This window comes from Callospermophilus lateralis, chromosome 9 (assembly GCF_048772815.1).
Source record: "Callospermophilus lateralis isolate mCalLat2 chromosome 9, mCalLat2.hap1, whole genome shotgun sequence".
NCBI lineage: Eukaryota > Metazoa > Chordata > Mammalia > Rodentia > Sciuridae > Callospermophilus > Callospermophilus lateralis.
Window position 1 is genome coordinate 72,591,801 of NC_135313.1, and position 18,447 is coordinate 72,610,247.

Here is an 18,447-nt window from a genome sequence, read left to right on the forward strand (position 1 = left end):
GTTCTTGACTGGGAATCAACAGATGAATAAACCCAAGTCCTTGACCAAGAAAAGTTGATTTTCTCTCTGGATAGTCATGTAAATGATAAAATAATAAGACTTGATAATTATCATAGTAGAAGTATAATCAAGATTTGATGGAATATAGGGAAGTTGATTTATTTATTCTACCTGGGACAAAAAAAAAAAAAAATTAAGGGAAAGGTGGGTAGGAATCTTTGGAAAGAGAATTACTATTTGAGCTGAGATCAAAAATATAGGAGTTTATGTAGCAGAGAAGTAAAAATAAAGGGAGATGATGAAGCTACAAGAACATCATGTGCAAAAACAAAAAGCATGAGAGCATATTTCAAGGCTCAGTGGTAATTCTGTGTCTAAGGTATGGAGCAAATGTGGGTAGTCCCTGAGCTATAGACAGTATATGGTTGTAAGAAGTCTCTTCATTTTGTTAAAAAGCTGTGATAGGCTGTGGTTTGTTGTTGTTGTTTGTTTGTTTGTTTCTGCTCATAAGCTTTTAGGAACGTACATAAATAGATTTTTAGAAATACAAGAATGTCATAATGATGGAGACCAATCAGAAGAAAAATGTTGGTGGACTGCTGAATTATTGGTGGTGAATGTTGGAGATGGAGAAAATAGTTAAGGAGATAGCAGTTTTCATCAGGTGGAAATCATGGAAGCTCAAATCATGCCTGGATGAAGAAGATGGGACAAGTCAGGGAAATGTTTATAGAAAAAATGGCAACGGAGTTGGCAACTGACTACATAGGGGTTAAAAAAAAAAAAAAGCAGTGCAAGGAGAAAGTAGCTCTTTTTGCCTTACTGAGCTGCAATGTGTGAGAAACACTATGATTTTTCAGCTCATGACATAACCGGGTTGATCCTGTATATATTTTGAGCACTTTGGAGACCACAACGCTAACTCCGATTGATTTGATGATTCAATCATGTACCCCGATATGAAAATGGCATGTTCAATTTGCAAAACTGTGCAGAATTCCCAAGTGAGAATCTCCACGTATTAGCATCCATTTCCAGACCAGCTTCAGAGACAGTGCCAAGGCTCGGATACCCCTCCAGAAATAAGACCTCACCCGCACATGTCAAGACAGATACAACTGCAGCAGGAACACAACAACAAGGATACCAAGTAAACCCAGAGCTCTGACAACCCACATTCTTCATGTAACAGCCCAGCACATCGACAGGGTGAAAAAACCAAACCAACCCACCCCAAACAAACCTACTGGGCCTTGTTTCTTGGTTCCTTTATACTTTTCTAGTCAAAAAGGTATCTAAGTGTGTCCATACACAATTTAAAATAATGGTTCCTGAGGATGACATTAGGTCATAGCAATTATATTTCTGGCAATTTTTTGGGGAGGACATTTGCATTTTTCTTTTCTTTTCTTTTCTTTTTTTTTTTTTTTTGGAACACACTTGCTTTTTTTTTTTTTTTGACACTTGCATTTTTTGACATGTAAAGTCAGCCTCCTTTTTCACTTTTATCTGATGCCTTGTTACTATCTATCATTTTCACTATTTGGGGTTTTTCTTAGGCAAATTGGTGGGAACAGTGGTGGATAGTGTGTTATGTGAGTGAAAAACACTGAAGATTCTTAATTTTCATACCTGGATCAGGCAGGGTCTGGCTTCAATGCCTTGTGCTCATCTCCCCACCTCAGGAAGAACAAAAGAGACAATTCGAATTCCAGGCTCCACCCAAAACCAACTCTGCCAATTTATCATATTTGTAATCTTGAGCAAGTCCAGCAGTGTCTTTGCACTTCACTTTCTTCACCTTTGAAAAGGGATAGTAGTAGTACCTAATTGTAGAGTTGTTATTGTTATGCAGATTTAATTAGTCAATAAGCACAAAACCCTGAGACCAGTGACTCATATATTAAGTCACATGTAACAGTTGTGATGACTGTTATTGGCCTTGCTATGCATTTTGAACATTTCTCCTGAAATGGGCAATAAGATCAATTGCATCTCAATGCCAATGGGACTTGATTGTGTTGGAAAAATTGAAAAATAAATTACTAATAATTTTTAATCCCCTTCCAATTTTTAATTCCAGTAATTGATTTCTGGTTTTTGTCCACATATGCCTTGGTTCTACCCTCCTAGGAAACAAAAACTCAACATACAGACAAAGCATTTTAAAGTAGCCCCATTTTATTCCATTTTAGTTTCCCTCAATTTCTTTTACCTTCCGTATGTAAACATGTAATTCCTCAAAATGTTTATAAAGAGGAAACCTCTTTAGAACATGTAAATGGGTATGAAATTTTGGGTTCTGTAAGAGGAAAAAGTATCCTTCCCCAACTGTTTAAAAGGAATGATCTTTCTACACTGAAATAAAAAACTCTGAAACAAGGGAGAATTATGCCAGCTATGTTGACATATCACAATGACAGAAAGGAATCCTTGTTCTTTGAGTATAAATTTCGCATTTTTGTTTTACAGTTCCAAAAATCTACTCATCTAAAAAATACAGTAACAGAAAAATTTGTGTTAAGTCTGCATTGCCATTGATTGGTTTTATACATCTTACATTTCTTTCACCCAAAGCTCCCTGCTGTTTTACAACAGAAAAATGAAAGTGATTGAGGCCTTCTGAAGAATTCCAAATCCTTGGGCAGCAGGAGTTGGGGCCTGAGGTCATGGCAGAGAGGCAGGCTCCTGAGTTCTCATCCCAGCTTCTGCAGAGGCTTGCTGAGAGCCCCTGGGCAAGTCCCCGTGCCTAAGTCTTCACTGCTAAGGTGAGGATATTACCACTCAACACCCGCCTCAGGGGGGCTGAGTGGATTAAGTAATTAGGAAACTAGAGTCTCTTCCCATGTAACCCTTAGGAAATAAGAATTTAATCAAATGATTCTTAAGTGTGCTGAAAAACTAAAAAGGAGAGTAAAAGCTTCACAGAGCAGAAATTTGGTTGCCAGCACATAAGATTGGCAGAGACTAACTTCTTCATTTTACCTAGGCAGAAGAAAATATTTAATCACACATTATTTTCTAATAAATTTCTCTCTCTTGTTCTTTCTATTCTGTGTGTCATTCACACACACACACACACACACACACACACACACGCACACAGACATGCACACGCACGCACACGATTCCCTTTCTCATTCATCTCTATTTTAAAGTACTTCATTTATTTCATCTCAAAATAGAAACCTTCCAAATAAAATCATCAGCCTTAAAAAATGTTTAAAATAATTAGGTTACAAACTCCGGAGCCCTTTAATACGGATGCAATTCTATAACTATCTGTGCATTCCATGTATGGCCCTATTAAATGTACCAGGCACCAATGTTGCTGGCTGTCAAGAAGCAAAATGAAAAATAGTTTTAATAGCTGCTCTTTGACCTGTTTTATATTTTATGTCAATTATAACAGCACACAACCATGCATAATTATGAAGCATAGATGCATTAAAATGTACACACAATTTGTGTTCTTATGGCAACCATTGCATTAGGCTCTAGAAAACAAACCTATTGTTATAAGTCATTTGTACATTAATATATTAGTATTAAATATCGAAGACAGATTTGTCTATCCATCTGTTTTGAGTCATTGTAAGTAAATATATCTTTTCTGAGGGGTGGACAAAATCTCTACATAAATGCACTGTAGGTGCCATCTGTACCATATATTATAATACAGAGTTTAGCACCATCGTGCATAGCAGCTCCAGCAAAGACAGTGCCATGTGATTGTCATTTGAATGTCATTTTTAAAAGATGATCTGGTATATGGACAGAAGGAGGAATTTTTTTTCTGGCACTGCCATGAAAATTCCTTCATTTGACTATCCTGTGGTTTTTTGGATTTCTCTCTTAAAAGCTTTTATTTTTCCAAGGATAAGAGGAAAATAATTAGTTTAATGCTGGGTAAGTGAACCAAAAATCTGTTTTCTTTACAGCAAAATTACTAAAATACCAGAGTAAATTTTCTTTAAAATATCTGATAATCAGAAGTGACGCAGAGAAGCAAGAGATTAAAAAAAAAAAAATGACCTTGTCATACTATAGATGAAGAAACCAAGGATTTAAAAAAAAAAAATTGACTAGATGACAAAACAGAGTTATCAAGAACAACTAGATAACTCCAATTTTAACTTTTGATCATTCTCACAAGTTTATAGATAAGGAGGTTGCTGCGGTGGAGGGCACAGGAAGACAGAAATAGGAAACCAACCTCCAGCTCCCAGTTTTTCCATTGAATGCCTGAATGTGCATAATTTTGGAGGAAGCAAGCCTCCACTGTCCTAACCATTTTAAACCTATTTTCCTACAATTGCTTTGGATATCCATCAGACCTTACTTCCCCTTAAAGTTAGGTCTGTCCTGGAGGAAGACAAATCAAACAATAGCATTGAAGAATGGAAAGTGAAGGTGGCCATGAACAGTTCCCCTGAGCCATAACTAAATCAGACACTGCTTGTCTCTGCTGACTTCAGTTTAAGTAATCTTATTGTTTTTATTTTTTGTCACCCCGGAGAACTAAAACCAGTTTCAAGCAATTTCTGAAGGTTCATGTAGGTATTTCACTTCTTCGTGTTTTTGTTTCTTTTGTTAATATTTGGTAAGTGTACATGCTAAGTATTTTTATCCTATTTTCACGTAATCGGACTTTGAGTGCAGGCACATTTCTAGGATGATATCAATTAACAGTGATCACTTAATTCACCCATATATTAAATAGTTTATGACATCATTCCTAAGGTTTCACCCAGATTTTTTTTAAGCTTAAATCAGTTCATTACTGAGAAGTTTCTCAAGGATCTTTAAGATATTTGTCTCTAACTGTAGTATCTGTCTCTAATCAAATAAAATTAAAATATTTGAAAGAAGACTGGGAATACCCAGCTTTGAATGACATTTTTTTTAACTTATAACACTACAGGGAAAAAAAAAATGTTCTGAACCAATACTCTTCAGATAAGAGAAACAACTGTGGGAACAGAAAGATACTAAAGAAAAACAAAGAAACAAAGAGAAAATAAGGAGACGGACGTAGAATGAAGAAAACATGGGCCTCAGCAATTAAAGAGAAAGAATGAGAAAGAATCCAGTGAATCCCATTCCTAAATTTCCAGAAACTGCTGACAAAATTCAGACAATGGGTGCACAAGCACATGGGAATTCTTGCCTCTGATTCTTACTACTGAAAACTTTGGATAGCTCTGGAATGTGTCATGGGTCATCTTGATACCACATGGCTCCAGGCCTCACTATGGACATTTTGTGGAAAGATTTTGAGTGCCTCCCTCCTCTGCACTGACAAAAGATTGGGGTTGAAGAGGTAAAGGAGATCACACAGATAGACAGACAGAAGGATGCACATCTGCTCCCTTTGAATAACACTATGGTACACTTAATTAAAATCTCATGCTTTTCAAATGCTAAGAGACCACAGATTTATGGAAAATGGCAAATGGTTAGTTCCCCATGAAGCAAATTACTGAACATTGTCTTCAGAATGAAAATAACATAATCAATCCTACATTATTTACTCATTGTTTTTAGCACTATTTCCTCAATTCATTTTCACAACACAAAATTCACATTTGTTTAACCCACAAACATTTGACAACTATATCTGCGAGTCTCTCACTCCCATCTGCTAAGATGGAGTTTTAAGCTTTAAAAAATTATTATTATTGGTTTATTTTACCCATTTAAGTTCACTTAGGAGTGGTCTTTTTGCCTACTATTATGCCCGAATATGTTGTGTGCTGATTTGACAACACAATTCACTGACTTCCAAAGCTGCTTCATTTTTCTTCACTTAATTATCCAACCCAACTAAAATTAACTTTTCAAAATAACATTCTTTCACATGCCAGTTATAAAACTAACTACAAAGAAAGTTCTATACATTTTGGTGCATATTTCAGACCAAACTGTTTAAATTGATGGAACATCTTTACCATTATATTTAAGAATCTTAGATTTGTCTTCAATTTGTTTTCTTAGCATAACTTCTTTTTCTTTAGTGAAATCTACTGGTTTTTTTTTTTCCCCTTTCTATCAATGTATTAGTCAGCTTTTCACCATTGTGACCAAAATACCTGATACGAACAATTTAAAGGAGGAAAGATTTATTATGGCTCACAGTTTCAAAAGGTTTTGATTCACGGTCAGATGGTTTCCTTGCTTTCAGCCTAAGGTAAGGCAGGACATCACGGAAGAAGGGCATTGCAGAAGAAAGCTGTGCAGCTCATGGCAGCTGGAAGCAGAAAGGGGGTGGGGAGGGGCCAGGGACAAGATATAGTTCTTAAGGGCATGCTCCCCATGACTTACTCCCTGCAATCGTGACCCACATGCCTACAGTTTCCACCACCTCCCGGTAGCCCATTCAGTTAATAATGGGTTAATTCACTGATGTGGCCAGAGACCTCCTGATGTAGTCATTTCAAAAGCCTCACCTTTGAACATTGCTGCATTGAAGACCCAGCATTCAACACTGAGTCTTTGGGGGAATATTTTGTATCCAAAACATAAGATTCTGGACCTATCCCCAAAACACTTTTGTCCATCTCCTAATGCAAAATATATTTAGTCCATCTCTAAGAGTATCCGAAATCTTACCAGTTCCAGCATTTCTCCAAAGTCCAAGTCATAGATGTCCTATGAGACTTAAGGCAAACTCCCATGAGACTATAAAAGCCAAAAGGCAACTTACATACTTACAACATAAAATGTCACCGAGTAAACATTCCTATTCCAAAAAATATGAATGGGGTATACAAAGAAGGGAAGGGACCAAAGCAAGATGGAAACCAGCAGGGAAAATATATTCTGTAGTTCCATATCCAGCGTCTGGGGCATATGGTGGCAGGATGTGCGCCCCAAAGGATTGGAGTAGTCCCACCCCTCGGATTTGCCAGTTGCAGTCCACATGGCCTCTCTCTTGGGCTGACTTTATTCACTGCCGTTGGCTATTCTTAGACTTCCAGGTTTCTGACATCTCTAACCTCCTGAGGGCTCCATTGCAACTTTGGCTTCACTCTCACAGCTTCATGTATTGCCCATTGCAGGAATTCTGAACCTGACACATGGCTTTTGCCTCGCAGGCCTTCTTACAAAATATAAGTGACAGCATCCATGACTACAAATTTCTTGCACTCTTCATGCCTGCCAAACCAGCCCCAAGTAGATGAGGCCAAGGTGTGCTGCCAGCAGAAGTAGCTGGGCCCCTGTGGACCACAGCTCAAGATTTCTCTGAGTGTCTAGATGGCTGAGCACAAACACAAAACTGTTCCTGGGGAAATAACTTCCTAGGCTGCCTTGTGTGGGCAGGTCATATAGAAGCTTTCTTTTCAAAGTAGTCTTTCAATTGAGTTTTCACTTTTTTTTTACTCTGAGCCTGCCCTGGGTGGAGTCTTACTGATTCCTGAGATGCCCTCAAGGCATCTTTCCTATTGTCTTTGTGCAAAGTACTTAATTTCTTTTTTAATGGCACTGATCTCTTCAGCAACCACTTTAGTCCTTGCTTTTCAGTCAAATTTCCCTTTTATCAAATGTCTGCTCCTCTTCTTGCTTCTGAGTCTCACTGTAAAACTGACTAAAAGTCAGCAGCAATACTTATGCCACTGCCTGAATACACTGTCCTGAAATTTTCTCCAACACATTAATCTATCACCTTCATATTCAGTTTCATGAAAAGTTACAGAACACGTACAGAATACAGACAAGCAACATATGTGGCCTGTAGTCCAATTCCCAATACAGTCCTACTTTGCTTCTGAAACCTCATGAACACAGTGTTTACTATCTACATTCTTATGGGCATTCTGGACTTCTGAGAATTGTCCATTAAACTCTGCTTACAAACATCTAAAGACTTCTCCAGTTTGCATCTCCAAAGTTTTCCAAATTGTTCAGCAAACCATTACCAAAAGATTCTGATCCATGAAATCAGGTAGAGTCACAGCAACAACCCCACTTCTTGGTACAAATTTTCTGTGCTAGTCAACTTTTCATCACTGTGACCCAAATACCTAATATGAGTAACTTAAAGGAGGAAAGATTTATTAGGATTCATGGTTTCAGTTCATTGTAAACTGGTTCCATTGCTTATGTCCTGTGACAAAACATTATGGAGGAAGGGTACTGCAGAGGAAAAAAGCTACTCAACTCATGACAGCTAGGAAAACGGGGGGGGGGGGGGGCGGTGTTTGGGGGTATGTGGGAAAGAGAGGCACAATATACTGTCCCCAGCGCATACCCCCAATGTCTTACTTCCTTCATTCATCACCTACCTGCCTTAAGTTTCTACCCCCATTCCTGTCATTTTTTTCAAATTATTAATCCATCAAATGGATTCATCCACTGTTGCGGTTTGGATGTGAGGTATCCCCCAAAAGCTCGAATGTGAGACAATTCAATAGTATCCAGAGGGGAAATGACTGGGTTGGGAGAGCTGAAACCCAACCAGTGAATTAATCACCTGATGAGATTGAGTGATAACTGATGGCAGGTAGAAAAGGCTGGAGGAAGTGAGGTATTGGAGCATGGCTTTGGAGTATATAGATGTATCTGGCAAGTGGATCTCTCCGCTTTCTGATCATCATGTTAGCTGCTTCTCTCTGCCACACTCTTCTGCCGTGATGTCCTGCCTTATTTTGAGCCCCAAGGAATGGGACTGATTGTCTATGGATTGAGACATCTGAAACCATAAGCCCTCAAATAAACTTTTCTTCCTTTATAATCGTTCTTTAGTCACAGAGGAAAAGGAGCTGACTAAAACAGAAATTTGTACTGAGAGTAGAGTTGTTAATGTAACTAACCTGACCATGTGGTTCAGAAGCTTTTTGAGCTTTTTGGAATTGGTGGCAGATATTTTGAGATTCTTAGCAGTGCAAACTGGAAATGCTTTAGATTGTTGTAAGCTGAGCTTAATGGCCAATTCTGGTGGGAGCTCAGAAAACCAGAGTGCCAATAGGACTGTGAACAATGAAGACAGAACTCAAGAGGAAAAGGAGGACGCTATTGGTAATTGGACTAGAGGCCACTCCTATTATGTTCTGGCTGAGAAGGTGTGTCCTCGGATTTTCTGTGAAGTTGACTTTAAAAGTGATGGACTTCTTAATTTGGTGGAAGAAACATCTAGGCAGCTTAGCATTCAGGCGGTGGCATGGTTACTGCTGGTGGCTTTTAACCAAATCTATTGTGTTAATCAGGAGCAGAAAGATTTGAAAACCTTGGACTTGAAACGTGAGAGTAAAACTGGGGCTGGAAGTTGCCATTGTTAAAGATATTACACTAAAGATGGCTTGAGGTCATCTCAGGAATTGGCAAGTCCACACCCATCTCAGATTCAAGGAAGTAAAAGTAAAAATTCTCTTGTGAAGAGACCAATGGGGTACCCTTCTTGCACAACAGAGCTTAAGAAGTCTTTTTCAATGTGCTCAGCACTTGGAGGCTGATACAGCCAGGGTCCCTGTAGGCTTGGCTACTGCGCAAGATAGTGGCAGACCTTGGTGTCAACTACATGGTGCTGGTTCTTCAAGAATGCAGGATGCTGGAGTTAGGAGGACAGGGAAACTTCCATTAAGATTCCAAAGGAAAGCCTTGGAAGTCAGGCAAGGTGCAGCAGGGTTGAAGTTCCTGCCAGCACCCGCAGAGAAGGCAAAGAGTGGAGATATGATGACGAATCCTAAACTGCAGTGGAGACCCTCAAGATTAAGAAATGCCAGCAATGTAGGACATCGTCCTCGGAAAGCTGCAGGAATCGAGCAGAGACAAGCCAACAGGATGTACACTTGGGCTGCATCCAAGGCCACAGAAGCAGAGCTACACAATCCCTTTGGAGAGAACATCATGATGCCATGTGCTTCAGATGCTAGACATGGAGCTACAGAACTTATTTTGCCTAGCTGGATGTCAGTCTTGCTTTAGTCCTATCCCTTCTTTCTTTGCCCCTAATTTTCTGAATAGAAATATTTACTCTGTACCATTATATATTGGCTACTTGTAAATTGCTTTTAATTTTACAGGAGCTTACAGTGCAAGATTGCCTTGAGCCCTGGAGAGGACGTTGGATTTGAACTTTGAGCAATCTCAGAACTGCTGAGACTATGGGAACTCTTGGGAATTGACTAAATGTATTTTGCATTGTCGGATGAGTGTGAGCTTTTGGGGGCCAGAAGCAGAATGTTATGGTTTGCTTATGATGTGTCCTCCAAAAGCTCAAGTGTGAGACAATGCAAGAAGGTTCAGAGGGAAAATGATTGGGTTGTGAGAGCCTTAAACCACTCAGTGAATTAATTACATGATGTGATTAATTGAGTGATGCCTGGGGGCAGATGAGGTGTGGTTTGAAGAGGTGAGGCATTGGAGGTATGGCTTTGGGGTACATACTTGTATCTGGCAAGTAGAACCCTCTCTGCTTTCTGATCATCATGTGAGCTGCTTCCCTCTATCACACTATTTTGCCATGATGTTCTGCCTCACCTTGAGCCCCACAGAATGGAGCCTGCTGTCTATGGATTGAGACCTCTGAAACCACGAGCCCGCAAATAAACTTTTTCTCCTTTATAATTGTTCTGGTTGAGTCCCTTAGTCGCAGGGGAGAAAGAGCTGTTTAAAACATCCACTGGTGAAGTCAGCACCCTCACGATCTAGTCATTTCTCAAAAGCCTCACCTTTGAACATTGGTGCATTGGAGACTAAGCCTTCAACACATTAGTCTTTAAAGAACACTCATATCCAAATCATAATGATTGTCATTTCTACTTTTCTGTTTTCCAAGAAACAGAACAAAGCAATACAAAATTTTGTTTAAAAACAAAATCCTTTGTCTATCACACCAACAGACCAAATACCACTTTGCTAATATTTACTTGGATCTCTTCGAATTCTAAGGAGCTTTAATAAGAAAATTTTATTTTAAAAATGTATAGATATATCTCTATCATCAATTTGACTGGCCCACTAAACCTCGGCTTCTCTGTGAATCCATTTAACATTTCTAAGGTTAACAGAAAATATTAATAGATTTGTCAGGAGTTAGTATACCTTTGATATTATAAAGTATCCAACGTTAATGGGAATGATACTGGGTTCCACTTTGGAAATGTACGGTTGCTTTATGTTGAGTCAAGGAGCCCCTATTGAACGGACAGAATCAATCTACAAGCGTGCAATATGCTTTACCCTTTACAGAACTTTGAACTTGAGAAAGGAGATTAGTGAAGCACTATAATGCATATCCAAATTTAGTTGAAGAATAATTATCACACAGCTTCTGATCAGAACAAAAGGTACCAAGATTTGGAAAAAAGATATTTCTTTTCATCTTTAAATATTGTCTTTAAAAATTACATGAAGTTCCCAGGGGATTTTTTTATTTGGCAAAGAGGAAACTGTTGTAAAACCACATGCAATTTGGTCTTCAAATTATCTGAATACTCAGAAACAATATATGCTTTAAAATATAGATTTTAAATTGTATAAGTAATTCCCTATGCAGCTTAGAATTCACTGAATAGAATTTGGGGAGGGGGGTCCATGCAAAGTCTGCATTTGAATCTGATGGTGTATTTTCAATAGCTTTGTTTACTTTTTCTAAAGATCTAATCATTGAGCTTGTTTTAGAGAACCCTATCTAGTCTTAAAGTAGAAACATCTTGGAAGGTGTAGGAATTTTAGCTTTCAAAGTTATTACAAACAAAAGACTTATTGAGTTCCACTAGGTGCTAATGGTGTTTAGAATCAAAATATTAACGTCTAAAAAAAGTTACTGAGCTTTATATGTCCTCTTAGTTGCCTATCTTGATAGAAGAAGAAAAAAGGTTCAAATTTGAAAAAATAATTCTCTGGTTAGTAGTTTTTGTGATTTCTATAACGATTGAACTTTCCATGATTGATTTAAGAATATTGTAACCCTAATTAGTTTTGGATATACAGAAAAAGCAAAGAATCCTACACCAAGTCTCTGAATTTCTGAACCACCAATGGCCCAGAAAAACAGGCTCTCCTACACATGCTAAAATTCAGGTTATTTAAACTACTCAGTTGATAATCTAGTATAAGTAAACATTTGATATGAGGATTATTTGGTAAAAATAAAATGACTTATTCATAATTCTTCGGACCTTGCCTGAGGATGGAACAAAAAATTGGACTGATGAATGCTTACCATTTGGTTCCTAGACCCAGCAGATTGCTCAAGGGAAAAAGCACTAGCGATTGTCAAATCAGAGCGGGTTTGGGTCAATCATTTGCAGATGAGGTAGATCTGCAAAGCACTGTTGGCATTTGGGAGTTGCTGTGACAGGCTACAGGAGGAAATTTCACTCTTCTTTAACTTGGTGGCCAGCCTGCAAGCTACTGCGGGAGTCCTTTCCCCCTAATCCATACTGTTCAATTGTCAGGAAAGCTTGTAAACAGGAGCCTCCATCAGTTACCTCAGAGTGGTTTGAACAAACTAACATCATAACAAGAGTGTTTATGGAAAAATGCTTAAGCACTGAAGCAGAAAGGGCTTAGCACTGATCAGACCTCTCTTCCACCTTTATTCTTCACTGTTCACATTGAAATGCAAATATCAGCGCAGGGTTTCCACTGGCGTGCCACTCACAAATTGAAAAGCAGTTTTTATCTATGCAAATGTAAGCATGGTAATTGAAGTTAATCAATCAATGCTAGCTTTCACTAAAACCTTGAACATGATTGAATAAAGTAATTATCATTCAGCAGAAAATGATGAAGTTGTAGACAGCATGAACCTTATTAAAGGAGGATTTTGAGTCACAATGGCTTAATTTAGCTAACAGCCCAGCCTTAGCCCAAGCAACATACTTCTCTTGCTGCCTAGAATTGTTTTAGGAAGAAAAACCAACAACAATAATAATAACAGGGCTAGGGGAAGGTGGAGGTAGCAGGTAAAGTAGGAGATTTTATTATTATTATTTTTAGAGTTCATAGATTAATACAACAATGCTTGTCATACTACAGAGAAGCCTTAGTTTAATACCCTTCAAAAACTCCAAATAGATCTGTGAACAAAGATTGCTATGACGTTTTTTGATATGCCCAACAGCAATAATAGGCTCTTAATGTCATTATATTTTTAACACAATGGATGAAATAAAGTGAAAACCTCAGAAGTTTTTGGAAAATAAACACAAAATTAGAGAAATATTTCTACCTGCAAAAGTAACCTATTGAGATTTCATAAAGCTAATGCTATACTCTTAAAAGCATGATGTCCAACAGTTTGTATTTTCTTTATTCGTTTTTCCATGATTAACCATAACAGAATGTAAGCTGCATTCTGCTCAATCTTTCAAATATTTTATTTCTCTGGAGTGTTATATATTCAATTACTTTGATTTTAAAAATACAATTCACTAGAAGGTGTTTTAATAGTAATAGCCAGCTGTAGAGTGCTTGCCTAGCACCTGAGAGGCCCTGGGTTCAATCCTCAGAACCACATAAAAACAAATAAATAAAATGAAGGCATTGACCACTACAACTAATTTTTTTTTTAATATTTAAAAAATTAGTAATTCTACGATACTTTTTTGTAGTTTCTTTATACTCATCTCTTTGCACCTATGATTGAAATGTTTCTTGAGCCTTTAAAAACAAAGTTATTTTATTTAAGCCGGTGTCTAGCACTATTGTCGAAAAAAAAAAAAATCATTTCAGGTAGCATAAGGGAAATAATCCATCTCTGGAAAATGTAATCAACAGTTAGTGTGCAACATAATGTAAACTGATTATGGAAAGAGGTTCCATTTAGCTTTTTCCAATGTATTTTTGAAAAACAAGGTTAACTAGCAATATTTAGATTAGAGTAGCCCAGCAGGATATGGTGACTCTTAAGAACCTACAGTAATTCTATTGGATTCAATTAGATTGAAAAAAATTAAAGGTCTGTAATCCTGCTAATATTATTGTACACCCTTAGGGAAGTCACTCCCTCCCCCAACTCCATTTTGGTTGATGCATTTTGCATTTAGTGTATTTTGAATAACAATTTGTTGGATTAAAACTGAGTCCCCCATTGAATAGCAACAAATACCTTTCTACAAAAAAATAAATAAATACATAGTGCTAGGTATTTTCCTCAAACAGTCTCTCTGTATCCAAATTTCCTAAAGCTGCGGTGTCACCTGCATTATTAATAAATCAATAGGTGACACAAAAAGAAACACCCAAGTTTAAGTACTGACTAGATTATAGTAAAAAGTTATGAGGTTTTCCTACTACACGTTTCCTCTAGAATGTAATTGTGCTGTCTCCTACTGTTTAAGTAAAAGCCATCTCCTTATTTATTATCTTCTACTCCATCCACAAAGCATTTAAGAATCAGGACTACTATAGCAAAGTGACATTAGAGTGCTATATAAAAATAGTTAAATAGAATCAAAATGTCATTTTTATTTGGATAATAATGTGCATTAAAAATATGATATTGATTGTTTACCTTAAATGCCCTAACAGCAGCAAATTAGTCATTTCTGACCTTTTATGGTTATTTCCCACTGCAGGACCAGCCCGAGACATAAGTTAATACATCTCATTTTCTTATTTCTACTCAGTTGTGAAACTAACAGTTGTGAAAAAGACTATAGTATGAGGGTATAAATAAAGACCATACTGTCTTTATTTCTGACCCTTTATTTTTCACAAAAGCTTGAACTTGATATATTTTGGATTTTTTAAAACTGGAAGAAAATATTTCTGAGCAATCATGCTAATCAGTTGCCAGTATATTCACAAAAGATCCAAAGTTTACATAATTTTTGTTTTATTATCCTTAGGATTCATATAGAGTAATGTAAGCATCTTTATAGCATCAGTAGTCTACCATCATATAACATATACACTTCAGGGAAGCCTGACTCCTGATGAAATGACTTTCAAACTTCTGAGGAAAGAGGATATTATAAATGAGCACATTCTAAACAGTTGTATTTTTGTGTGCATGAGGGTTTGTGTGTGTGTATGTGTGTGTGTGTGTGTGTGTGTGTATGCATGTGTGCATTTTCCTAACTGACCTATTCTATTTGTCTCAATGCACTGTTTGCAGAACTGTAGAGGATCAAACTACTGGATAGCGAAGAAGCTAAGAAGCTGTGAATTGCAACAGCTGCTGGTTTTCTAACTGCTGATGGAACCAAAAGAATACAAAGTTTTGTTAAAGGACAGTTTTTTTCCTCGCTACCTTGCAAACTCGAAAGGAACTCTGAAAAGCCTCAGTGCTTGTAAATTAAAATCTATTTGAAACAAATCAAGGCTTTGTATTTTTGTTCCAAGATATGTTGCATGCCCAAGACTTCCCTGCTGAAGGTTTCTATTAATTGAGCTCTCAGTCCAATAGTGGGCTCTCTGACTCTAGCCTTCACTTGTCTACCATAGCTGTGATGGTTAAAAGCTTCTCCGGTTTGTCACAGAGTTTAATATGCACCCTACATAATTATGCAGGATTCACTGTGCTATCAAACTGCAATTCAAATTAGTTCAGGATTAAAGGCACAGAACAGTACTGCTTCCTTAATTGCATTGTACTGTGCTGATCACATTCAAATACCCATTACTCATTCCCTCTGTGGAGCAATAAGTCAGGGGGATTAATATTCAGGCAGGTGACAGGGCCAAGCCATTAAAAGGCAGTTATGCAGAAAGCATGGCTGGTTTTATTCACGTTAATGAAATCAGTGAAATGAAACTGTAATAGATTTATCAAAGCTCAGATGGATTTGCTGTAAATCAGTTTGATTCAAGCAATCAAACTGGACAATAGAGATAGTTTTCAGCTCTAGCAATGGGTGTCAGAAAGCAGCATGTGAAAAGTGCTGATATTCTTCATGTATGGATTTGATATCCACCTCGTGCACAGGCCTATTCCCAAACCACTGCTGCTAATTTTTTTGTCTTTTGAACTAGGTGCCAGTGGCTGATAAAACATACAGCATATCATCTTAATACAGCACTTACACTGTTTTTACTCTTCATTTTTAAGTCCCCCAGAACATCAATTCTTTCCTACTGCTAGTTGGAAAAGAAAAGAAGAAAAAAAAAAAAAAAAAAAAAAGAAAGTTCGACAGAGCACAAATTAGCATTGCGGTCCCTCTACTGCTCAGAACAGGAATGAAACTTTGGCCAGGGTGACTACATGAATAGTACAGATGTTTCCTAAACCAGCACTTGTGCAAAGGGAAATGTGGTCAGAACACAATTTCCCAGAGTGATGGGCTGATGCAGGAACCCCGTGAAGCTGAAAATTTACTTTTGTTCTGGGTCTAATGAAATAATTTGGTATCCATTAGAGGGCAGCATAAGAACAAAAACTAAACACAGCAAGGGAGGTCTCCCCTGCAGATAGACAAGCACCTTTGCTGAGGTAAACTTTTTCAATTCAGTCATATTTTTCAAGTATTAAGCCGATGAATGGAGAAAGTAACTAAGGGAGAAGACAGAAACAAACCTTTCTTAGAGAAAATGACCCCAGGATCGGTACATGCCAATTTAGCTTTAGGGAGTTTTCTTTCTATACACTAACACCCTCCACATCTCACCTTCCCTTTAGGGTTGAAATAGAAATGCTCCTGACCTGAGCTTAATGACCTCGTGAGAATTTTGGAGATGGTGTTTTGTTTTGTTTTGTTGAGATGGTGTTTTTGATGGGATTCTAATAAGATATAAAACAGTAATCAAGCTTTTGTTTCCATAAAAAGTGCATCATGTATAGTAAGGTTATACTAAAACTACTCTAATTGGTCTAATTTTTAATTATTAGAAACAAATTGTTCAAGAACTAGAGCCAGTTTTTAATGATCCAAAACAGAAATAAATGTTCTAGTCTATTACCGTCCTATATGGAATAAATCAATATTAAAGCTAATTAACCCTTTTCAAAGGCATTTTGTCCCAGGTTTTTATTTAATGGTTCAGTGCTGCTTAAAGCATGGATCAAGCTGGATAAGCTCCATTTAAAAAATGGCCCATTTTGAAAACAGTTTAGCAGTTCACTATGACGAATATATTTATCAGGATAAACTTGACTTTTTCAATTATATAAATAACTGACCATGGTTCCTTAAAAGATCTCACAACAAAACAGATGTAAGACAAGAGCCAAATCTAGTAACAGTATAACATGGTAGCTGATTTCATTCAGTGCATTTTAAAGATATTTTGTGAAATATTTTCAGTTTTTCACTTTTAAGATTATTCCTTATAGAGGTTGAAGAAGGGAAGTGGTCCCTGTATAAGTTCTTTCATTCCAGGTCGTATGTGAACACAAACCTATGATCTGTCCCTTTTGAAAGCAGCCATGATTTTTTTTTATAGTGTTCAAACAACATAGTGCAAAGCCCAAACCTTTCAGGACATAAATGACTACTTTGACATATGAAACCCAATGAAAATTATATACATTATTTAAAGAATTCGATACTCTTCCCCTGTTGCTATACTAGCAATCACGGGATGTACTTTAAAATCAAGCTATTTTTGACTTATAAAATAGATGATATATTTTGTAAACGAATTAAATTCCTCACGGTACCAGAGGATTAATTTGTAATGTTATGAAATTTTGATTAGCCTGCTGTAAAATCAGAATTGTTTACCACAAGTGTCTGGATTCTGACTCTTATGGTCTTTCCAAACAGATAATGAAATGAACTGAAGCTGGTTGGGGGGGTGTGCAGGATAATTTATGAAAACATACTACACCATAATTTTGCCATTTTTCTACAATAAGGATGGCAAATGATTCATGGGATAAAATGAAATATTTCTCACTGTCATTTCAATGGATCTAAGATTTACAGCTTCTTAACTTGGATAGGAAAAACTCTGTATGCATAAAAATGAATTGTAAATCAATTAATGATGGAGATGAAAAACAAAAAAAAAATGATATTGAAGCAATGGTGAGAAAATCTAACCAGTAACACATAAAAGGGAAGAAGCAGAAACTATTTAAATGTCTTCAGAAAGGAAGGAGTTTGGACAGAGGAAAGCCCTTGCTTAAAATTCTATGAGAATAAAAATATCACTCTTCAATTGAAGATTAAGTAAGATTATTTAGGAAGCATGGTCAAAAGAAAAAAATATTTTAAATATATATTTATAGATTTTTTTTTAAACCTCCCAACTCCTTGACACAGTGGAAGAAAGCTACCAGCAACCAATGAAGAAGAAAAGTGAGCCTGGTTCTATAGGAGCCACTGTACCTAAAAAATGAGCACAGGGATGCTCTGCTTAAGACACATTAGACATGAATGGCTCACAAGCTCATGTAACCACATACCAGCAGTACCACATACCATGCTCTAATATCCAAGGCAAATTCTATGCAATCCAATCCTCCTATCTCTTTCACAGAACATGATATATTACCTAAGCCTATAGAATACATCCATACCTAACCTCCCTAAATTCAAGAACTCCAATGTGAAT

The 18,447-nt window shown here is 37.1% G+C and overlaps 1 protein-coding gene across 1 annotated transcript in view; it reads right to left on the minus strand.

Annotated features, from left to right (window-relative positions):
- Positions 1-2,966: 2,966 nt before the first annotated feature.
- The window catches only part of Gpd2 (glycerol-3-phosphate dehydrogenase 2), a 140,307-nt gene continuing 124,826 nt past the window's right edge, over positions 2,967-18,447 (minus strand). The window contains exon 18 of the mRNA XM_076865784.2: positions 2,967-2,985. Within this exon, the coding sequence (XP_076721899.2) occupies positions 2,982-2,985 (4 nt within the window). The 3' untranslated portion in view covers positions 2,967-2,981. The remainder of the gene's footprint in view (positions 2,986-18,447) is intronic.